General features: G+C 31.3%; 1 protein-coding gene across 1 annotated transcript in view; it reads right to left on the bottom strand.

Moving 5' to 3' along the window:
• The window catches only part of ham (hamlet), a 125924-nt gene that overhangs the window by 95233 nt on the left and 4324 nt on the right, over positions 1-26367 (bottom strand). Inside the window, exon 2 of the mRNA XM_088238714.1 lies at positions 11868-12535. Coding sequence (XP_088094840.1) covers positions 11868-12535 — 668 coding nt within the window. The remainder of the gene's footprint in view (positions 1-11867; positions 12536-26367) is intronic.

Below are 26367 nucleotides of genomic sequence, written 5' to 3' on the forward strand. Positions count from 1 at the left end.
CATGCGCAGCAAGTACGTCATTGTTTTTCATATAGCATGCCAATATGCTTTAGAAATTGTTTTATTGAAGAAAATTGCCACTCATGTGCCTGTGTGCAAACAAATTCTACTTAAAGGCAAACAAAAATAGATGTATTTAATAATGTTTAAGCACCATGAGAAACAAAAAATGCCATCTACAAAAAAAGAATAACATAATAAAAAAAAGTTAGACATTCAGATAAACTTAAACTTCTGTGTATACTGTCAAATATCGGCCATCGAAATAAAGATAGCTTGCCCACCACATACCGCACACCGCATCTGAGGACATAAGTCTCCGTGACGGTGCCCACATACACGGAAAAATAGCTCGTTAAAGAACAAACGAAAGGTGTCCGAAAGAGCTCTCTGTAACCTGGTAGCCTTAGCATCTTTGCATTGAGAAAAAAAGGAAGTGAATTCTGTACCGACTGAGATTAAACTGATTGTACATGATCAATTTACGGAAATTATTACAAAACTATTTAAAAGCCTTGAAATTATTTTTGGAAGCCACCAGATCTGTTTATCTGATAGGACCAATAACAGGACTACAGATAGTACCGAAAAGTTTCATTTGGTTGTCATAGAGAGGGGGAATGACAAGACAAGACCACAGGATGTGTTCAGAAGATTGATTAGGATATCCGCAATATCTACTTAAATGAATAATTGCCAATTTAAATATATTATATTTTAAGAAAAAAATGTACGAAAATAATAAAGGAGATGTATCGAATATGGATTGGCTTAGGAAAAAAAGTTCTTATTAATTAAAACAAAATTAGTCAAACGAAAATAATTTTCGGATACGTGGAAGGACTGTTTTCTTTAAACTTTTGAATTGATTTAATGCACAACTCAAATATTCAATGAGTATATCGTGAAATGAAACACACGAAATTGCCTTTTAACAGTGAAAATTAGGTTTCTTGGGAGCAAAACTCAATTTGTGTCGAATACCACAATCGGCTACTTTATTTAATGCATAAGCTGCGTCACCCTCCAGAGATCTGCGGCTATTACTCTCAATCAAAATACATCCACCATCGGTAAAAGAATCGAAATAAAGATAATGAATCAACAGTTTCTTAAAAACCATCGTTTGTTTTTTTAAACATATTTTTTTAATTTGGCACATCCCTGATAACACTGTCCAGTTATCTATGACAAATACCCAGCAATTACAAACAGTCGCCGTCCCGTTGAGTTATGGTCACCGTCTCTACCCCCATCTCCCCCTCACCGCTCCTGTCCCACCGACAACATCGATCAGTGGTGACCATACTTCTGCCGAAACTTATGACAGATCGGACACATTTGTATCAAATCACAATGTTCCGATAATTCATTTTAACATGTATATACGCCTAAAAAGCTCTTTAAAAACAAAAATGTATAACTATAAATTCAAGAACTACAACAAAAAAAACTCGGATTATCGAGTAATTTACATTGTGTTATTTCCGAACATTAAACTCAACATGGTTCCCGGCACTACACACCACAAAAATGACACGGAATGTGCCCGCTGCCGACTGCGACACGGTACAAATTACAAGTACATGAACACATGTTTTTTTCTACAAAACACACAGTTTATTCTAAATATAGCTCATGCATGGGTAGCCGAAACGTCGTAACGAATCCAACTTACACGAGATCACCTGATTCATAACACATTGACTCTTTGAATTTGTATGAATTCTGAGGACGTAGTTACAACTCAAAGTTGGTCAAATTCTGAAATCAAATGTCCCACCAGTCACAATGGAATGTCTATTTGTACTCGACTCTTCTACAATACATTCTCTTAGACCAGCAACGTCTACGGCGAGAGCAAAAGTTATTATACCACTACGCAAACAGCTCACTCAATTCAGTGAACGCGCATTTGCGGTCGCAGGCTCTATGACATAGAATGCTCTCCTAGCAATGGTGCGAGGCTGTGAGAGTGAAGTGATGTTTTGGAAAAAGCTTAAAACCCACTTGTTCTCTTAACAGTTTAAGAAAACCGTAGCGTGTGAAGACAAAATAAATTGTTTTAATTAAATTTTAAAACTTTAATTAATTTCATTTATTAATAGAATCAATATGTAAAGCGCCATTAAGGTATTATATTTCGAAAATGGCGCTATATCAGTTATCCGTAATAATTATAATAATAATGACTTGTTTATATGTATATCCAGCAGTCTGTCGTTGTTTTTTGATAAAATAAATAAATAAAAAAACAACGTTTCATAACAAATTAGAAGTTTGCTTTTCCGCTGACCATGACCACGGACATAATTGTATTATTAAATATTTTTTATCTTTACTATTGAATATTTTTACTATGAAACAGCAACCCTACTCAATGAAAAGTTAATAAAAAATGCATATCAGTGTAGGTACCAACGATTTTTTTATGGTCGTGTGAAATAAAAGTAATTCATCTCAATAAATTGATACATTCATGCATGTAATTATTCAAAATGGGATTATCATCATAAATTTACAAGTAAACCATATCAAAACATGTATATTTTAAACGTAAACGAGTTACCTACTTACAAATAAATAATTCAGCAACGCTTATTTTGTCACAAGCGATTCCATTCAATTATTAGAAGAAGAATTATGAATAAATTTAATTGAGCCACGGTTATTAAAAATTGGGTTGCTCATCGATTTGTAATTTAACAAATGAATTTTTGATTAGATTATAATTTAGAATTGGCACTGCCACGGAGATCCGTGATTGACGTTTGACAGTTAAAATTTGAATAATTTAATTCTGTATTGATGACTTTGTAAAACAGATATTTTGCCACCCTAACTAACCGATATTCTCCGTATTAATTATTCAGTACATTTTTGCATTTATGAGGAGCGGGGACTAAATGTTGTTTTTTTAATGCATTTTTTGAAGTCAAGTGAAGGATGGTACAATGTCGAGAATGCAATCATTTTTACGCAAGGGTCGGCAAGGAGCACTGAATAGATGTATTTAATAAATCTGTGGCTCTTATCTAACCTTCTTAGGTGCTCCGCATTTATTTTACGGATGTAATTTCAGAGACATGGGGCCTTACTTATTAGATTTGGATACAAAGGAATAACTTCAACCGGCGTAACAATTTATACCCGGTATAAGAAAAAAATTACTTATAAAAATATTTACGGCTTTATTTGCAATTACAAATACTAATTAGTTATTTGTGTAAGTATTAGTAAAAAAACCAAACAAACTTAATAAATTTAAAATAAATTTAAAGAAGTTTTTGAAAACACGTGTTTAAACACGTGCAAAAACTACATTAAATTTTAATTAGTATGAATATATTATTGTTTTATGCGTTATCTTTATATTTTCAATGTTTTATTTTCTCATGTACTCGTATTTAAAATTATATAAACTCTTATAAATAAACAACTACAACAGCGTATGTCTCTCTCCAAGCACAAGAGTTCGTCTCTTTTTCTGAAGAGTTACAGTGATAACATTTACTAGATGTGTTAAAGTAGATATGTATAGAATTTTTTAAAAACATGTTCCTTTTATGAAATTTATTAATAAAAAATATAAAAAAATAAAATAAAAATAACTAAACAAATGTCAAGTGTAACTTATGAAATCCAAGCAATAACAATCGATAATGAAATATAATTAGCAATGTTTTATTTTATTGTGTGTAAGACTTTTTGTGTTTAGGAATTTTAAAAAAATAAATAAATCGTAAGTAAACTATATTATCTGGGTGTCATGGACTATGAAAGAGAATAGCCGATGTAAATAATTGATAAAAATATAACTTGATACCCGAATACATATTTAGTAATGTACAGCGTAATTACAAAATCTATCGCTATCCTACGAGGGTAGGTAAAGGTTTCAGATTCCCCAATGCAAGAATCCAGGCAACCCAAAACAATCTCTTTTTTTAAACTTAATTCAGGTAAAAAATATAAGTATCCCATATTACAATTCGGCTTCGTGGTGTAATGGTAAGCGCCCTTGCCTATAATGCAAGAGGTCTCGGGTTCGATACCCTACATGGTTGATAATAAAATATTTATTAAAAAGGGTGTTATCACACCAAAATATTTCATAGTCCATGGACCTGAAGCGTAAGACTGATCATCTTACCTTCATGTATTAAAAAATATCAAGATATGCCGCGGTTAGTGCTCTAATGCAGAGCCCTATGCACCATTAGGTGCAGAAAGGGAATGATGATAAATATAATTTAAGACATATATTTACATGAACGTTTCCCATTACATAAAAAATAAAATTCTTGTGCCCATAATGGGAAGTGACGTCGTACAATAATTTGTTTATTTAATTTTTAATTAGTAAATATTTTCAGTATAACTTATAATTACAATAAAAAAATATGTCCGGTCTTTTCAATAAAGGATTTAAGGTATTTGATGAGTTGCCATAAGAGAAAAGGATGCTGAGTCCATCGCATCGTTTCGTGGGATGGCGATGATTTTTGTTAAAAACAAAAAATAAAAATAAAAAGGTAAATTGAGTATCATCGGAAAGCGTCTAGATTTTGCTAGAACATTGTTTTGTTTTTGAAATTATTTTTGTGTATTGTTTAATAGTTAAGGTATAACTGGGTGTTTAAATTTTATTTATATGACTAACTAAAATATATTACATTACAAAAATAATATAACCAAAGGTACACTATCGCATTTAGCTTTCCCCTTGATCTGATCAAACAAAATTTTACACCTTAAGAACGTCTTATGAATTATTATGTAAAATAAATACACGAAAGTTTAAGTTTGTCTTTTTCACATCAAATAATATGACATATCCCTAAAAATGAGTATTTTTATGGGGACACGTTTCCACGGAATCAGTTACGTATTGTGTAAGAACTGAATTGTCTGTCAGTGTGAAAGATACCCTCGTTCGACGCCATTGTCCGCGACTCTCAGAGGTCGGTCAAGCCAGGAGACAGAAATTATACAAATATCATAAGCAAGTTGATATGTCACGATACAATGGTGCCCTGACACTCTGATTGTCATTGGGTGACTCTGGCTGGACATTTTCTTGTCGAAAACAGGTAGTTTCAATATAACGACATTATTGAGTTTACAATAGGAGTAACCGTATGAGCTTCCATTGTGAATTTGCATGATACAATTTTATGAAACGTCTAATAATATATGCGAATCATTATTCAATGTAACTTACGAATTTAAATCTATGTAGAATTATATTATCCTGCAATAAATATTAACATCATCAGTTTACCCGTAAAACTAAAGGGGAGTTTGACACATTTGGAATAGTCAAAAAATTGAGTTTAAAAATTGATTGGCGTTGACTAGTATGTACGTGAAATAATTAAGTCGGAAAATCTCTTTTTAACTTCATAAAAAACAACAGGTGGAAGAATTAAAGAGATATGCTTGATTCATTTACAAAAGTGTTTAAACCCTAGATTGACAAAAAAAAAACATTTTTCGTTTATGCTATACAATCTTCCAAAAATCTCAAAATCAATGGCAAATATCAAAACATTTCGACATAAATTTAAAAATTACACGAGACCCGCCCTATTCTGAACTCCATACGGAAAAAAATTGTGTATCTTTTAGAAAAGAATATCTTATTTAAATGAATCTGTTTTAGATAGTAAAATGAAGTGTAAATAAAATATAATGCATGAATAAAAATGAAAATGAATATAAAAACGAACTCCTTCTCTAAACACGAGTTTTCACTATATTGGAGAGGTAGAAACGTTAATATCAATTATGTACATACAAAACATTAGTAATTTTGTACTTATTTTATTAATATTTTTTTCAATAAAAAATTAAATTATAGACAAATTTTTGAATGTTACACAGCGTGTAAAGTGGCCATTTAAACCAGCCAAGTCATTAGCACGGTTAATACCTCGACTTCCATATTCCCTTCTCTAAAATGTTTTTTTATTTCTATTGTAATTTTTAAATTGTTGGTAAGTTTACATATGAGCATAAATATTTTATAGGGGTTTTTTCCTAACTATATATATTTGTTTAAAAAAGCAGAAGATTAGTAAAAAATATCACTTAACAGTGCAATAAAATCAAAGTTTTTTCTTATCAATTAAATGACATTTGGTGGAAAAATATTATTATTTATTTAACTTACCGTACATTAGCGGGCAAATGGCATTTCCCAGCCAACCGATTTTTTTAAAACTTTTTATTGTTAATACGTTGGTATGTGAAAAAACAATAAAAATAATATATGTTTATTACATAAAATAAAAGTAATAACATCGCTCTTTTATGTATGGTATTCAGTATTCACTACTACTACCATCACGCCATTTCTCCGTAGGGGTAGGCGGAGAGGATGGAACGTATAGTATTCAGGTATAATAAATCGTTTTCTCAGCCTAGAGGAATGTCTCTTCTTTTAAATCGAACACAAAGTGAAGATTTACAAAAAGGAGTGTGTTGTATAGATTCCCCCAAGGACTAATATTTCACCCGAAATGGAATTATCGCCTTTTTAGCGAGGATTATTTGTTATTTGATGTCCTGCTACCACATACGGGAAGGATCACTGACAGTTATATTGATATCTTTATATTTTTTTTAGATAAATAACGGAATAGATGTTATCCTTTATCTTCGTCATCTAGATAATATCACTTACAAAAAAATAATACATTTTTGTTTATTTTGAATCTTGAAATAGTGCACACATAAACATATTATTTTGTGTGCTCTAATAATAACGATCTTTATATTATATCTCTTAATTATAAATTATTTAACAGATACATTAACTTTAATTTTTAAATTAGATTTTTTTTCTACATAAATGTTTTTTCCCATATCAAATAATAATATTTTTACTGCCTTATATAAAATCGAATTTTGTGGCTTCGTTTTTTTTTTACAAGTTATTTGTTTTATTGATGGACATCAGTTGACAATTTTAATTTTAAATTCTACTTTTTTAAATATTTTTTTTTTACAAATATCATGGTTTTGTAAAATAGTTAAGTATCTAATATTCTTCGGTTTTTGTAATCCATTCTATCTACAGTAACATAATTAGAAAATTGGTGCCAATATTAAGATTCATCTAGCTAAGTTAAAGCACCTACCAGGCATACTTTTCGATGATAATACTTATTTTTATACCTTCAATTGGAATAAATGGTGAATGTTGCACAGTGTATAAAGTGATCACTGAAACCAGCCAACAATAGGTCGTAAGCCCTCTCAATGCCTAGACTTACAAGTTCCTTTCTCGAAATGTTTTCCCTTTCTGTTATACCTAAATAATTTCGAATAAATTTTGGTTTACCACAATCCATATAATATGTATGTATCTAAAATATTGTATATAATATTGTCGGGTTTCTGGCACAAGTAGGTAAGGGAAATCATTTTTCTTAAGCTTTTAACTTTAAAAGCCCAACATCTCACAACTAGTAAAATTTAGTTACCAACTTATGCCAGAAATCCGATGAAATGATGATTCTATTTTTTATTTGTAACCAAAACGAAAATTAAGTGTCTCGTTCAAAATAAGTAGATTTTTAAAAAGTTATTTTCTCACTATCCGTATATGTTTGTATATTCGGATTCCTTCAGCCTGGCATTGACACCAAAGGCAATAATTGTAAAATTTGTAAATGTTTAGGAACTTAGATTGCCCCATACAATGGCACGGTAAGGGTAACTCTGCCGGGTGAATAGTTGTCAATCATATCGACACCTGGGGACCTGGGACGACACGTCACAAATCCCGACTCCTTTATTTATCTTTGTATCTATATTTGGTGTTATGTCTATCGTTTTTGAATCACAGCTTGTTGAAAGAATTGAGGGAGTAAATTTTCTACTTATCAAATTTCGAAAAACGATTCTATTTTATGTTTTTTTTATATTTTATTAATTGGGGATATCAACAATTACATGTGAAAAAATTTAGCAAACAAAATATACAGAGAACAAAACCAATGACAGATATCCACAGAAAAACATGAAATATACATAAATCGGTGTCTTTGCATGTGTAAAATATGTTTTAGAAATTAGTTGCATAGGTTAGTAGACATGTATGTGTATATTATAGCACAAGTGTCAAAAAGATATAAAATATAAACAATTAGATATAAAATAAGATTTTATTAAAGTTAAATAGAGAAAAGATAAGAGAAAAATGTGTGTTATAAAATGCTCATTTTAACTGTTAATTTATGTATGTCTAAGAGACAGAGTAAGAAATGAAGAAATAAAACGCCGAACCAGAGTCGTGGATATCGTATGTCGTGCAGCGAAATTGAAATTGCAGTCGGCAGGAGACTTGGCGAGGCAAAATGATGACAGGTGGACACCCAGAATAATAAAGTGGAGACCATGGGCAAACAAAAGAAGTATTGGAAGGCCACAGAAAAGATGGGTCGACAACATTGCCTCTATTGCCGGTAAAACGTGGATGATGCAAGCGGGTGAAAGGAAGGAATGTAGACGTTTGGAAGAGGCTTTTTTCCAGCAGTGGAAAGAATAAGGCTAAAGAAGAAGAAGAAAGTGATCGATATGAAAAAAGTTCAGATTATACTCACGAGCTAAACGTTTAAATAGAGAGTTCTAGGCATAGTTCGTGCGAACTGCTGGCACATGAAATAAAGAGCTTGACGTGTGACGGGTGCGGTAGCCAAGGGCATTTAATGATAACTCCGGCATAAGAGCCGGCTATCAAGGCGTCCACTAAGTATGTCATGAAGGACCCCTAATCCATGTCTAATAGTAGACGACGATCTTCTAAACTAAGCAAGTGGTGCTTTTCGCAGGAAGACGTATAATTTAGATCGGTCAACCAGCTTCTCCAGTAAAGATGTCGAAGAAATGTCCATTGAATTTTCTCGAACCTTTCTGAATGTGTGACATGTTGAAGAGACCAAACGGAAGAGGCATAATATGGTTATTCAATCAGTCATACACCAGGTAATTGACCAAAAAAACGACATGCTACTTTATCGATTATCATTTTAAAAGGAAACATCGGTTTTTAACATATATACAACACACATACCACATACCACCACGTCTTTGTTAGAAAATTGTATTGTGTATTGAGTACGTAATAATGAGCGCAGTGTTAGGATTATGTTATTTGTAATTTTTTTAAATAATGCTTTGAATGCTTGTTAATGCTTAGACTTCCATATTCCCTTCTCAAAAAATATTTTCCTTCTCTGTTGCAATAAATTTAAGTTTACTTTTGAATTTGATTAAGTATGATTAATCGTATTAATAATATTAAAGTGATAAATAGGAAAATAAAATGTTTGCAGATGGAGGAACCATTCTTTAGAATTTTATAGTGATGTATACGTACATACCTACTCGAGATTACAAGTTGTTTTTATGTGATTCTTCAACAATAAACCCCTCGTCAAACACCACTCAAAAAGATAGAGCCAATAATAATATTCCTGTGAAAAATTGACGAAATGTCAAAAAAAAAACTGTTGACAATTGTGTTCTTTCTCGCCGTGTAACCACTTCGGGTTCATGCCCTAATTCTTCTGTTTGTGTGTGACCCCTCTATCTAATTATTTTCATTTATTTGTGCAACGATTTTTATTTGTCACAATTTCTTATTCCGGGAAACTAAAAAAGCGGTAAAACGGGTTTTCGTATATTTTTTACGGTATCTTGTAAATTAGTAACCGCCATTTTTTTATTGTGTACTGTAAAAAAAATCTAATGGTTGAATATAGATAAGTTATGCTGCCGCATATAAATCAGCAATTGACCTAAATAAGGTAAGTCAACATTTTTTTACCATCTCACTATGCACGTAACTCTCTCGTTACTGCGATTAGAGTGCCAACAAATGCAGTGCCCTATGCACCACTGGATATAAATTGGAAAGATATCAATGGTTTTTTAAGCCAATCAACAGGTTTATAAGAGCCCTAAAAGATTGGCATTAATGATATATAATATAGTGTTGAAACGGTGCTTTATCTGTTTAGTTTTTTATTGTTTACTTTTTAGCACGAACATTTTACAAATTTACTATTATGCTCCAGGTTTGTTTTTGTAAATTTATGGATAATTTTAAGTTGCCAGAATTTCACTCGTCCATGTACTTTGTAGCTGCAAGACGATTAGTAATCTAGCTACAATAAGTAAATGTTATCAACTATCAAATATCCAAATTTAGTAAATGAGGTCTAGCATTCCAACCATCCATGTGCTCAGTAGCTGCAAGACTTGTAATCTAACTTCTATTTTTTTTAATTTTTTTTTTATTTCTTTTTTTTAAATATCACTAAATATCTAAACTTTATTGTCAAATAAAAAATAAAAAATGTAAATAGGGGCTAGATTTCATATTGTCTATGCGCTCTGTAGCTGCAAGACGTCCTGTAATCTAGCTCCTATATATCATAATTGGAGACGAGGAACAAGAATTCCAACAATCCATTAACTCTGTAGCTGCAAGACGTGGTGGGATATTTATTTATTGTACAGCGCCTTTGAGGTGATTTTCACAAAAACGGCGCTACATAAATTGTCTGAGTCAAGTAAAATTGATAAGATTAAGAAAGGGTCTCTGAGATGGTTTGGTCATGTAGAACGAATGGACGATGAAAAAATGGTAAAACTAGTATATATGGCGAAAATGAACGGTAACGTGAGACGAGAACGACCAAGGAAGAAGTGGCATGATAAGATAAACCAAAATCTTAAGTCTGTTCATGTCTAAAGCAGACAGAACCGAAGGCCATGTATGACAAGTGGAAGAAGCTAGGAATATATGCTAGGATAGACGTGTGTGGCGGTCCATTCTCTCTGCCTACTTCTACGGGGAAATGGCGTGATGGTAGTAGTAGTAGTAGTAGAACGTAACCTCAACAATCTTTGAATCTATTTAAATGTACAATGGGTATAGATAGTCATGGCATGATCTAGGCAGACATGGAACGTGTGTCATTTCAAGTCAGGAGTGATAGACCGCTTGCTTCTTGAATGCATGATTTTGCTGAAGAAATTCGCTGATTCTATTGTCTCAAATACAAATTGACTTATTTCGAACCCCTTTAATTATTGAATTTTTAATGAGTTATGAAGTAAAGGATGCCATTTCGACCAACTCAAACATTTGACATGTTTCTACGATTTTCTAAAACATTGTTTTTGTTATATTATTAAATATATAACTTACTGTAAACGGAAATACAAAGAACATCAATATACTTGATGTAACTCATGGCCACAATTCAACCAAACACTAATAACCATCTGTACAAAGGGATTTTCTAGTTGAGCGAACATCAGAAGTGGCATCATTTAGAAAACGTTTGCTTCCGAGCTTTTGATCTAATAGGGGAAGATTTAACTAACTTAACACGATTAAGTTTTTTTCAGGATTTTTACCCAATTATTAGAAAATCGGATTAAAAACGTGACATAGCGATAAAATCAATAATGGCAATTTTTTCGTCAATAAAATAGAATACATCAAGACTGAGCAAAACTGAATTGATGGCATTTCTAACAGAAACGATGTTATTTGTGCAAAGTTGAATTCCTAGATAGCCGCAATTCATTTATTTCTGAAAATATCTGTACTTCATTTGATGAATGCTCTTATCTTGCAATAATTCGATTTCTTTCAAATACTTTGTTTTAAATATTCAATTTTAATCGTTTTGTCCCCAATACAATAGTCATAATACCGAAACTAAAAAGATGATATTCTCTAATTACAATCTATCCGAAATCATAAAGGTACACGTTCTCTGAAATCCGTTAATTATCTTAAAATAAATCCGCCTTTTCAAACATATCAAATTTCCACCTACCTCCCAAGCATACTTAGGATCAGCTGGTAGAGAAGCCCATTTTCCAGCATACGGTCCATATTTAACTCCCCGCAAAACAGTTCCTCTTGCCCAAACTCCTTCAATGCCATCTCTGCCACTCCTCACTAGCAGCTCAGCGGGAACACCAATATCTTGGTTTTTCGGTCTGATATCCTTTAAACTCGCTTCTGAGAACTTCTCGTGTCCTCGTAAAAGAGCCTCGGTAGATTTGACCCTCAAGTTTTCTACTCTTTGCTCTACTGACTTACGTTTTTGTTCTAACTCCTCCATACCTTCGTGAGATCTGTATTTGAGCGTTTCAGTGAATGGATGTTCTCTAGGACTGTAATGAGATTCTTCAGAGCTTGAAACTGTCACTCTTGCCGGGCTGTATTGTAATCTAGTTTGTTTCACAGTGTCTGATTCATCGCTTTCATTTATACCGGTTTGATAGTACGAGTTTTCTATTATTTGTTGGGGAGTATTCTTTCTTCTGTGGTAATTTTCTTGGCTGTGTAAAGGTTGACTTTCAGTTGTGATCGGTATTATTTCTATTGCGTTTTGGTTTCGAGAAGTTTTAGGAGACAGTTGTCCTGAATCCATAGAATCGGGGTCTTCTTCTTCACCTGTGGTTACTCCAGATACTTCCATCTCGTCACCGCTACTCCCTGTAATCAAAAATATTTCAAATCAATTTGTGTTCCGAATTCAAAAGTGCTGCATATAATTGATTTATTACAAAAATACAGCAAGAAGTATCCCAAACTTCATCTGACTAAATACCCCGTATTAAATAATAGATTATTTTTACAACACCACAAAAAATTGCAAAACAAATAAGAGTATTATAACATTTCTGTTTACTTTGATAATTTACGTATGAGGGTGTCTCTAAAAATGACAAATTTGTGCGAGCCACTGTGGAACTTTGACAGGTGTGACATTATCGCCCCTTTGCCACAGTCAACATTAAATTGTGCAAAAATTAAAATCAATCTAAAATTTACTTTTGCACAAAGGATTGCCGGTTATTTTTTTCACCCGCAATTTAGCGAGTAATTAACCAGTGTAACAATAAAATAATACGTGCATAGTTAAATGCTCTATATTTGATAGTTCAAATTAATAATTATTATTTGTACACAAATACAAAATTTTATTATTGTATGTAGAACAAACATTGGATAGAATAGGGTAACAGGTGATTGCAGGTGCAAGTTTTATCGCTCATATCTTATATTTATTTTACACTGTTCAATTTACTTTTAGCGCTTAGATGGGTTTCGCAAAAATTATAATAAATGATACTTCTGTAGATGTTTTATCGAAAAGGACCAAAAAATATAATTCAGACTGCAGTAGAAAGCAAAATTTCAAGCATTTCTGTTCATATGTATATTGGTTCTTTTCCCCCTTTCAAAAGGTTGTATGAGAATTTATAAAAAACACATTGTAGTATAATTTAACGCAATCAGAGTTTGATAGTTTTCTAATATTTATCGTTTAAACATTTGCTTTTTTGGAATAACATTTTAAACATGTTTTAAATAGTAACTTTCTATAAAAATATATGTTTTACATGAATTTAATATTAGTCAGATCACAACTTCTTTTGAGTATTCAAAATAACCCAGCATCGGGTTGTGTTCTATCTAATATTCCCTTAACTGCATGGTGTATTTAATTTGATACATACCACAAAAATTATCATAAAATTTCCTAAAACAAATAATACAAATGATTTAGTGATGTTACGAATTAGATACGTAGCCGAGATAATACAAAAGAAGCGTGAAAGTCCTATGGCTCAGATTCCTCCATCCTAAGTTCACAAAGATGAAACGAGTCATCGGGTGGTATATGAATCAACAAGGTAAGGCTGTAAATGGCCTAAATTCAAATGTCAATCTGCTGTACAATTATGTATAGCAAAATATTCCAAATACTTTCTCGCTTTCTATCAATAAACGGACTTAAGAAAAATGCATTTTTTCATACATAATATTTCTAGGAATGTAACCATTGCATAGTGTAGCAAATTTAATACATACCTGGGTACGTATTCTAAAGGGAAGTTAAAATTTATCTTCAATTTATTCTACAAAGTAAAATTAAGTTTTCAGTATGAAATATAAAATATGTTTACATTTTTTTTTCTAAACATGTTTAATTACCGGTTACCGACGAAGATACTTTAAATTTGCATACAAATATACACACTTTTGTCCATAAATATCGATATTAGTTTTACCGTCTCAGTATATACCGATGAAGATAGCCGTTCATAATCGCGGCCCTGTTTTTACTAATATTTTGTATCTAGGATTTTGAAACTATTTTTTCATCCATTTTTAGTGAATGAAATATCATTTTCAATAAAATAAAAAAGCACAAAAAATAATATCATGCAATAAAGGGTTAAACCCTTATTTGTTTGGATCATTTATATATCGCCATTATTGTGAACATCACCTCAAGGGCGCTGTACAAGAAATAAATATTCCAGCACGTCTTGCAGCTACAGAACTCATTGACAGTAAAAAATCTAGCACCTATTTACATTTTTTTTATTTTTTATTTAACAATGAAGTTTAGAGTTTAAGTGAAATTTTAAAAAACGAAAAAAAAACATTTTTTTAAAAATAGAAGTTAGATTACAACAAGTCTTGCAGCTACTGAGCGCATGGACGGTTGAAATTCTAGACCCCATTTACTAAATTTGCGTGTGTACATACAAAGTGATTTACTTATAATATATTTCGATAGTTTTATTTACAATCATACATAATACATTTATACGGAAATTAAAAGGGAGAAATGGAATGAAAATGGCACGTACAGTATGTACATTGTACGCCTTTTAAACACGTTACAAAATTATGAATGAATAAACTGCCATCTTCAATATTCGCACCCATTGTCATCCTAATTTTCATACGCGCTAATTTTGCTCGCTCACGCGCCAGACAAAAGCTAAAGTTATGGTCAGAAGATATCTCGAACTTTATTGAATCCTAAAGGGCAACTCGAATCTAACGTGCATTCAGATGCAGATTTGGTCTCACAATGGAGTATTTCAAAAACGAACTCATTGTTTTGCATCTCAGCAGAACAGGTGGTACAAGGCGTGGAGAATCGCTGGCCATCATCGCTGAAGAGTCTGGTCTCCGAGTCACGTTTGGGATATTCATTTTAATACAAATTTCTTCCTGGAAATGGATCACTTCGGTGCGACGCATATAATTTCTCCCTTTTTGTTTGACAGAATATATTTAATATAGTTAATTCCTAAAATGTGGTGAAATGAACTAACTGCTAGTTGTGAGTTTTAATTCAATTCAATTCAATTCATTTATTTTAAATATAACATATACATTACAAAAATATATTCAATACGTACATTATAAAAAAGATAAAAAAAATACACGAAAGAGACTCATGTCAAAGTAGTAGAAGAATCCTGCTCCGGAAAACCCCTTCGGATACATGGAACAGATCAATATCCAGAGCGGTGTTGTTCAGCATAGCGGTAGCCCTTCCAACAGGCATAACCATAGGCAGGTTGGTCCTGAATATCGGAATATGAAACAATCTATGCTGACGTTGTCTTAGGTAATTATCAGGAACATACAAACCAATGCTCATCATAATTTCAGAATTATCGATCATACTGCGCAACAATCGATAAAAATGTGTAGTCAAATACACATTCCTTCTAGTCTCTAAATTGTTGTAGCCAAGCATACCCTGGAGAAACTCGGTCGGGTAGAGCCAAGGATAATACCCGCTATTAATATAGCAATCTACGTTCTTAAAAAGTAAAAAAAAGCAGGACATTAACTCTTGTGTGTTTTACATGAGTCTACATAGAATACAAGATATTACGTCGCCGTTCACGCAAAAGTCTCTAATCAAAAAACACCATTTTGAGAAATTGCATTCGAATGTTTTTCACGTTTTATAAGTTTAATGTATGCAACACATTTTTTAGTGCTTGTTTTATAAATTCCATTGGTATTTTATTCTTTCAGATATATTTTCATTTATCTGAAAGATTTTGACTGTGGCAAGGTGGCTAAAATTTGGTTTAATGACTTTTGCTTTCTTATAATCCGGACAATGCAACCCAAAAAGTAAGTGACAGAAAGGAAATATAACAAATAAGTATTTTTTTTATCGTTTTGTGTTTAATTATTCAAATACCTAAACACAAACAAAATGTTGTTTTTACTAAGAAAACTGACATACTAAAATTTTTTTAAAAATCTGCCTTCACTATCAATAAATTCTATCTGCATTTAGTGATTTATGCTTGTTGAGATTTTATTGAAAGTCACTCCACTGTTTTTGTTGTTTATCACTAATGAAAATCATTTGGATTTACGCAACATTTTTCTAAGTAACATTTTTTTTTACTTGGTGAATTTTACCTTTGAAAAAACATAATTTTACGCATATTTAACACAAAGCTGACTTTTTTAGTAACTTTTACGAGAACGGCGATGATATATGTACATCTTTAATTTTTTAAATAATGAAGTCGTATTTTTGGCCTAAGTATTATGATAATTTTTGAATAATGGAAAATAAATTATAACACAGTATACGAGTATTATTTATGATTACTTTTTAAATATCTGTATATATTTCAAGTTATCCCTTTTTTTGCTTAATGTAACAAGACGTTACAGCACCGTTTACAGATGATATTTTTAGCCCGGTCTAAAGATGTTAAAAACATAAGTTATGTCCGTTTTTCCCAAATTAAGAGAACAAAAGGACACAAAAAAAATTCATCAAGCTACATAATAATGTATTTTCCTCCATTATTTTAAAACAAATCAGTCAATTTTATAGCATCTACACTACCCAAATATCGCGAACAACTTTGACAACTTTATTTCCTTGATTGAACGCGAATAGAAAAGGTGTCGAAAATGCTTACCTACTTTTGTCTAATTGACATTCTATTTTAAAGGCTTGAAATCAAATAAAATAAAGCATGCCACGTTAAAAAAAAACAAACGACCATTTTCAACTAGTTAAAAATAACCGACTATTAGAAAATGGAAATAAAATTGGGGTAGAGTAGGGTTCAAACCTCGGACCTCAGATCCGTTAGTCCGCAACAACTGACAGGCTTCTCACGCTTAGATCAGCTACGTCTACGGCAAGAGGAAAAGTTATTATACCTCTACGCAAACAGCGCACTAAATTTAGTGAACGCGCATTTGCGGTCGCAGGCCCTATGGCATGGAATGCTCTCCCAGCAGAGGTGCGAGGCTGTGAAAGTGAAGTGATGTTTCGGAAAAAACTTAAAACCCACTTGTTCTCTAAATCATTTGAATAAATCCGTAGCATGTGACAACAAAATAAATTGTTTTAATTAAATTACAAATTTAAAAACTTCAATCAAATTAATTTAACAATAGAATCACTATTTAAAGCGCTCTTGAGGTATTTTATTACGAAAATGGCGCTTTATAAGTTATCCATAATAATAATAATAATAATAATTAGCCACGGAAACTCAACCCGATTTGATGGTGCATAAGGCACTGCATTGGTTAACTATATAGTGAGTGTCATGATTATATGTTTCGGGAAGGAAAAATGATCAGTCTTACAAGAGGCAGTGGAATATTGCTGTAAAAAAAACTCTTAATAAAATAATGTTTTTTGTTGACCCTCCTTGGAATCGAACCCAGGATTTCCAATATGGTAGACAAATTCGCTGACCACTGCACCACGAAGCGGACTTTTTTCCACTCAATTTTTTTTTTTTGATTTTCACCAGAGAGTAGCGATCGAGTCAAAAACACTCATCTGGGATTCCGGTTTTGTTTCACACGCATAGCTGTTTTTTTTTATCCGCTTCGACACATACTTAATGTAAAGCCTTAAATTGTTTTTAAATGCCACCAGTTTTAATTCATAATTAAATTTATGATACTGGTGAGGGAAAAACCATTCATAAATACGAAATACAACGTTAAAAATATTGTGGTTTTCAAGACAGTCCATGATAATAAAAGCAGGTCATAATTCTGTACTGGTTTTGCATGATACCTACAAGACAAATGTTTGTAAACGTATGCAGAAATTATCATGTTTATATAGCGATGCATCTTTGCACAGGTGAATCAAAATAATTCTGCAAATAATAAAATATTACTCAAACAAGTGGAAGTATTCAGTTTGTATTTGTTCAGTAATCAGTAGCAGATACTAAAATTGCGGATCGCAATATTCAAAGTCACTCAATTATGTAATTTATACACGTGCCATGCGTCATTAACGTTACATATTTTTAAAACTATTTCTTGGATATTTTTTAATATTTTATAATCATTTTATTATGATAATTAAGTACCAAAAACTAAAGAAGAATTTTCGTCCCGAACAAAAGTTATTAATAAAATAAAAATACGTTAACAAATATTGTTTAATTCATTGATTCTAATAAATGTTTTTTTGGATGTTCTTTTATTTTATACATTCATGTAAATGGAATACGTAAATATATATGTTAAACATAGTACAAAGTAGGTAGTCCACAAAGGTAAACTTACATGTTCTACCATGTATTGTGTAAGGATGGTGAAAATTACGGTGTATTTTAATATTAATGTACAAAATTAATAATCAATTCATTCAATCATAAAATTAAAAATTGTGAATGAATATGTTTATTTAGGTTTAACTATTGATAACATTTTTAAGTGGAATATTCATGTTATGAAAACATGCAAACGGTTAAGATCTGTAGTTAGTCAACTACACAAATCAAAGTTTTTAGTTCCTCTCTCCACACTTATATTAAGATACGGGATCACCGCTTGGGGACATTCTTGTGCAACAAACATTAAATATGTACAAAATGTTCAAAATGCACTTGTCAAATTGATTGCAACCAATTATGTATACAATCAGAGGAATAGTACCCCATTTATGTATAATAAATTAAATGTTTTACCAGTCAAGGGTATTTTATGGAGCAAAATTAGTATCCAACAGATGTTCAGCTCGATTTATAAAAATAAAATTGGAACACAGCTATCTAACAAGATTTACATCTGTTGATGGCCTAGTAGTACCAAAATTTAAAAATAAATATGGACAACGTACGTTGGATTATATTGTTCCAAAAGTATTTAATTTGTTGCCACTTGACATGAAAACATGTCATAGTAAAAATAAAATTAAGTTTCTATTACGTAAGTGGTTAGTAGATAAAACGTTCCTATATTGATTTATTATTTATGTAATACTTTTTTTTTAAAATATTTTTTATTTATTATTATTATATATATTTTTTTTTTTAATATATTTTTTTTTATCCCTCATTGAATACATTTTTGTTATTTTCTTGGGTTAACCTTTTCTTTTCTTGTATTACTTTCTTATTTCATTTACATTTTTTAGATCTTAATTTTAATATGTACTTTTAATTTTCTTATTAATTTTTTTTTTCTGTAGATATGAATTGAAATTCTCGATTTACTTTAATTTGTTTTATTTATTTTTTATCTTGTTTTGATTACATTTATGAGCACACACTATTTATATATATGTGTCTATTTTTTTTCTTATATTTAAAATATATTTAAGTAAATTACTATCCTTTAATTTTAATTGTATTATTTTACTCTATTTTCTTACTTAAAAAAAAAAAAATAAATAAACTATTTTTATGTTTATTATTTTATACGTATACAGTATTTTGTCTGTACTCTTCTTATTTGACTATTAATTAAAACTAATGTCTGAGCACCCGCTGACAAACTATTATTGAATAGTTTATCGGGACAAAATGTATCTTAATACTTTGTTTTCTTTATAATGTATTAATATTGTAATAATATGTATATTTTATTGAATAAAGACTCTATAAAACTAAAAAAAAATATTTAAAAAATCAAATTAAGTTAAAATTCATACACATTTATAAACTTTTAATGGATTTTTAGGCTGTACCCGTGTAAAGTCATAATAATTACCATGAGAAAAATAGTAAATTAAAGAAGTAGATATATATTGTACAGTAAGAACATTAAGAATAACAGTCCAAAAAAACACATTAAATTGAATACGTTTAAAAAAGAATAAAATAACAGATATTATACAAAGTCACAAACACAACTTTTTTTAATGTGTAAGGAAATATGGATGTGTAGGCATTTATAAGCCTTATGACCTGTCATTGGTTGGTTTACGTTGCCACTTTACATTATGTGTAACATCCACCAATTCGCTTTGTTTGAACATCCATATGTCTAATTCTTGCATTTGTTGGTTTTTGTGAAGTCAAAGAGCTGAAACTTCATTTGATGGGGGTGCCTTTCTAAAATGTTATTTGTTTCTGGTGTGATATTTCAATTGTATTTACTTCCAAGGGATTGAAATCATCTTTGTCTACAAACATTAGAACAAACTCAATTTTTTTTTACTTTTTCTCTTAAATTGAGATAGCTGTCTCTTACAAGAATACTATAAACAATATTTAAATATTTCTCACAGTCGAAATTCCGGGAATCTTCATATTGACAGATAATAATGTCCTCCCGATACCAAACGGCGGAGAGAGCCGAAAACTGACGAGCAAACGCCGAAATGTGCCGAACAAACAAAAGGACTATTTTATCTCCTTTGAGGAACCGACGCGCGACGATACCAGGAACCAAAATCGCCGGAACAAATCAAATCAGCTTTTCGCGTCAAGAGGGTTTGTCAACATGGCGTAAAACTAGACCCCAATTTGGAATAATGCCCCTATTTTAGAGCATTCTCAAACTTCCAAGTATGTTTATTTGTCCATTTTTCTTCAATATATCGATATCAGCAACGTTGGTTTATCGGGTTGTGGTCTTGTGGCTAGTGTCTCGGACTCACGGAACAAAGGTCTGTGGTTTAAATCCCACTCTACCCCAACTCGATTCCCATTTTCTAATAGTGAGTTATTTACAACCCGTCAAAAATGGCCCTCAAAATTAAATATATAAAAACGCAAATATTTATTTTCATTTTTTTTTTTTAAACATATTTTTTCTTTCGATTTTTTCAATCAGCAATTCTCTTGTAAATCTTATTTTCTGCGCTAAGATTTTTTTTTTAAATGATTTTACATTTTAATTCTATAATTTCTGAATTTGTACTATTATGTTTTTATATTTATATTATTTTTGTAAAATATATTCATACAATTTTTTACCCGCAGCTTCGCTCACGTGGTATTAGGGAGAAATTAATTTGGTAATGAATTAGTTTTGTCGTTTAGCAACAAGAATTTTCCCAATGGAATGATATATTTTTTCGGGACAGAAAGAAGCTTGTATAGATTGGCAGTCCTCCGACTATCGCTGAGAAAAATAAAGGACTGTCCGTTAGTCTATGGCGACGTCGCATTGTCGCATCGTCGCAAATCTAAAATCCTACTACAAAACTAAAACAAAAAGCAAACCAAATTAACCAAATAAAGCAAGTCCCATGACCCCCACATGTACCTTTTCAAAATATCGTTTAATGAATGCTAAATTAAAGAAAACGTTTGAGGGTCTTTTGTAAACAAAACCGTTTTCTCGAAACGGGTGCTAACGAGATAGAAAACATAACAGAAAGAAAGAGATGTGTTTACTAGAGATAAGGCGTTAGCTGGGTTCATATTCGCAGATAAACACGAATAAGCAATAAAAAATATTGGATAATAAATAATGAGGTAACGGATCCAATGAACGGCGTATTTGATGCACGCCCAAAGGGCTTTTTCTTATACAAAATTACGGTTAGTGAAATGCAACAGAAGCACATTGTACTTAGGTATATAAAAACGAAATTGAAAAATAATAATTTGCTGTAAAAGAAAAACGGAACGTTTTTATTGACTTTTTAAAAGGTAAAACTATTCAAAAATCGCTCCTAAATTATATATCTATGTCACAATCGGTTATTGTTAATACGAGCAGATTTACAATTAACCTTATTATCATCACCAGTACCTTTCCGCAACTAATGGTGCATAGGGCACTGCATTGTTATATCAACCGCAGCGTATTTGATAAAAAAAATCTGTTACATGAAGGTAAATAAGTAAGTCTTACGTTTCATGTGCCATTTGGGAATCGAAGCTTATTATACCTACTTTAATTACGAACGCTTATAATTTAAAAAAATAGTGATTTAAGAATAAGAATAAGCTTTAATGGGCTAGTTGGCCTCGTGGTGTATCGTGGGGTCAGCGCGTTTGTCTGCCATGCAAGAGGTCTCGGGTTCGATTCCCGACATGATTGACATGAAATATTTATTTAATACGGTAGAATAGAATATTTCATCACGCATCATTAGGTGCAGAAAGGGAATTATGATGATTATGAATATATTACTTTTGATGAGAATGGTAAATATTATACAGTTTGTAAAGTGATCTGTCAAACTAACTACTGACAGGTCCTCCACATTAAAGGTGCACAGACTTCTACATATTTTTTTTCTTTTACCAATAATTTTCTGAAGGCCGAACTAAATCACTTTTTAAAACTTAAATTATAATTTAAAAACTACAATTACAGCGATAATAGGATTCAATGTAACATTTTTTTTTATCAAAAACATCTCAATTGTACGTATACAGTATTTATAACAATGAAAAATTCGTACATCTACCCTTAGTTTGGAATCGGAGTTTATCGCCTTATACGATCAGATATCATTTTTTGGCTTTTGTTAATATTTTGATGGGGCTGTTTTATGACGACGTGCAATGTTGATATCTCAATCCCTCAATTAATTGCGGTATTGTATTCAACATTCATAATAGATTATAATAGATAAAATAATACTTTACCACAAAAAAGTTATTTCGTTTGCATGTTCAAAAGTTTTGAAATAATGATTGGAAATTTTAAAATATATTTTTTTAATTGGAATTAATGATGTTGACAATCATTTTGATCTAATGTTTTATAATTTTTGATTGGTTTTTCTTTAAAGCACAATTTTTCTACAGATTTATTTTTCATCTATTTCTTAATGTTTGTATTTATAAGTAATGTTTTTTTCTGGGCTTTTTCGACGTATATATGAGGAAACTATTTGCTAACCCGACAAAATCCATCTTTCTTTATTTTTATCTTATGTTTTTTTATTTATTTTATGTTTTCAAATTTTTATTATAACCAGTTAGTATTGTATATTTTACTAGTGATGAAATAATAATGATTGTGTCAATGAATAATAGTGGAATAATTCATTTAATTTTGGAGGTTGCTAATTTCGCAATACTCAAGTAAAGATCGGCAACAAACTCAATGGTTTGAAAGTCAGATTCTCACAAATAAAACCGAATTTTGAACTTACAACGTTATAGTTATTGTAAAAAAATGTATTCTGAATAAATTTTAATTCGAAACTCACTTTTTAAGATTTTGGTTTTCGCTCAGGTTTGCAAGTAATACTTTCACATGATGTATGTAAAAATGTCTTATTTAATGTTTTCCCAAAAAATAAGATACCTATTGTACGTGCTCCGTAATATTATGTCGTATTGGTGGTTACCTTGCAAAATATTATAACTCAGAAAAATATTTTGTTATTTTTTAAAAGTAATTCACTTTTCCAATGCCATGTCTGCTTGGATCATGCCGTTACCGCGCGATGTATATTATTTTTTACTTTTTTTAAAATAATTAACTTTATTGTTTTTAGGTTAAGTTCAGACAGCATTATATCTATACCTTTAGGATAAACCACGGGAGTCACATTAAACTAAATGTTCAGGAAACAAAAGTACAATTTCCAAATCATCATTACTTTTGAACCAAATGAGATAATTTTAATCTATAAAGAACTTCCAATGTTAAATAATGTTTTTTTTTAATAATATAATATTTATTGTGTATTCAGACAATTGGTAGAATTTCATATTGAATTTGGTAATGTATCCAAAATAAAATTCGTTTATTGGATTTTAATTCTACTTTATTTTTTTTAATATACAAGACAGTATATTGGGACGCGTTTTGTCTTGTTAGGACATTTTCAAACTCTTGAAATGTCAAGTCTGAAAATGTCCTAGCAAAATGAAACGCATCACAATATACCCTCTTGCATATCTTAAAAAATAAAGTTGAATAAAAATCCAATAAACGTGTTTTATTTTGGATACATTACCAAATTCAATAAATAATAATATACTATATATTAAAATAACGTATCTGGGACTACTTATATTTTTTTGCATTAAAAAAATTTGGACAGATTTTTATATCAACTTTAAAAACATTTTTACGACGAATGTGGACTTCAGTGTTTTATTCACGAATAAAATAGCTAATTGCGATAATTTATTCATTGTTAACTTCAAAACGGTAAAAAATAGGCTCCCATAGTCTATCTTCTAAGATACAGATATTATTACATTTAATGCCGAACCCTAAGTACTTTTAGTTAGCCGGTCAATTGGCTAACTAACAACCTATTTGCGAGCTTAGGAATAATAAAATAATTCTCGGTCATGACAAGAATTTTTTTTCATAGTTAGGTGTTGTTTTACGAATGTCGTCTTAAGTTGTGGTTATTATTTATGCATATTTCATTTTAAAAAAACATTAAATATCTATTTCTGCAGATTTATGTTTTGGTCTGTTGGACAAAAACGAACTGAAGCGACGATTTCAGTCTTGATTATTTTGAAGTGAAGTGAACATTTGTCATAAAACAATTTCAAGATCTGTTGAGTTTATTTGTGCTATAGGTTCATCACCGTTGTGATATTATTCTTTTAATACTTTTAATACTGGTATTGTAAAAGAATGAATTTTTGGTTAAAAAAATGATATTTTTCGTTAAATTTTTTTGGAGCGACATGTTCACGTCAAGCAAATCGCTATTGTCACAAGGTCCTCTTCGTACTTGTTTACATGACGACAATGTGCCCGCTGGCGGTCGCGCGCAGTGGTGGGAGGTGGAAGTAATCATTGTTCCGCGGAGATAGCCTGCCCGTCTGTCTCGGTAGCGATGTCTCGGGACAATGTTTTGCCCTACAAACTGCTGTTCACCCGTGGATAATGGTCAAGTCCTGTGACAAAACAATATTGTATTGTCTACGTGAGAACGGTTTTTTAACATTTGTCATAAAATAACTTAAAGATCTGTTGAGTTAATTCGTGCTATATGTTACCGTCTTATTTGTCCTACATTCATATATTTGCCATTTGTTTTTTGTTTGGATTTAAGTTATTTTGTAAATTATTTTAATATATTTCTTGTAGACATGTTTGAATTGGACTGTGTTCGAAGAACGCAAAAATGAATTAAAACGTTTTTTTTTATTTTTACCTCGCGATTACGCAAATTATGTCCTCAACTAAAAGCGGAAGTAATGAAACGCCCATAGGATGCGTATTTCTCCATATCTTTGTACCTATAGGAACACTCACCGCAAATACCACAAAACGTAAACAACGGTTTCTAATTGGACAGATACGCTCAACTTAAGGACCTCGTCAAATAAAGCCCAAAATTTAATTAAGTGATTAGATTGGTCAGATAAAAATACATGAGCCGTTATGTAACTTGGAATACACTGTATGAAAAGCATCTATAATATTAAATATTACGCTTTCTGTTATGTTTTCAAGATTCGGTATATAAATATAAAAATCTTTGTAACCGCATATGTACCGCACCACATTACACCTATGTTTATAAACAACGAAATTGTGGGAACGAATATTTTATGTATTAATTATTACCTTTTAGGTATATATTTATGCCGCCGTTTATCAAAAATGACCATATTTAGGTATGTTTTTGATATAATTAGACGAATGCGAGAGAAATCAATATTTTATGACAGGGTTACGAATAACGAAATCACCCCAGAGTGCAAATTGGAGACAGGCTTAATTGATTGAATTTAAAAGGGCCACTGAGACGGTTCGGTCATGTAGAATGGTAAAATAGATATATATGGCGAGAATGAATGGTAACGCAGCACGAGGACGACCGGGAAAGACGTGACATAATCAAATGAACCAAAATCTAAAGTCTGGTCATGTCAAAAGCGGGCATAACCGAAGGATATGTATGACAAAATTGATGAATGTGGAAGATGCTAGGGATGCGTATCGGGATAGATGTGCAAGGTGGTTCATCCTCTCTGCCTACTGTATTATTTAACAGTAACTTTTTAACAGACGGGCGAATTGCAAGAGTTTTTTTTAACATTATGTCGACTACTGACAAAACTAGTCGGACTTATCAAATAGCGAATGCCGAATCAGAATCAACGATGGTGTCACAGATTGGTTTGAGGTCACCACCGGAGTTCGTCAAGGTTGCGTCCTTGCACCATTCCTTTTTATAATCCTCATGGACTTGATTTTAAGGAAGTCACTTCCATAAGATCGAGGAATATCCTAAAAACTCTGCAACCTAGAGTATGCCGATCATGCGGTAATAATTCATGATTCATTGGGGGTCTTCGGGCTACTGTAGATAGCCG

This window comes from Micrasema longulum, unplaced genomic scaffold (genome assembly GCF_059751315.1).
Source record: "Micrasema longulum isolate JH-2025_06_02 unplaced genomic scaffold, ASM5975131v1 h1tg000112l, whole genome shotgun sequence".
NCBI lineage: Eukaryota > Metazoa > Arthropoda > Insecta > Trichoptera > Brachycentridae > Micrasema > Micrasema longulum.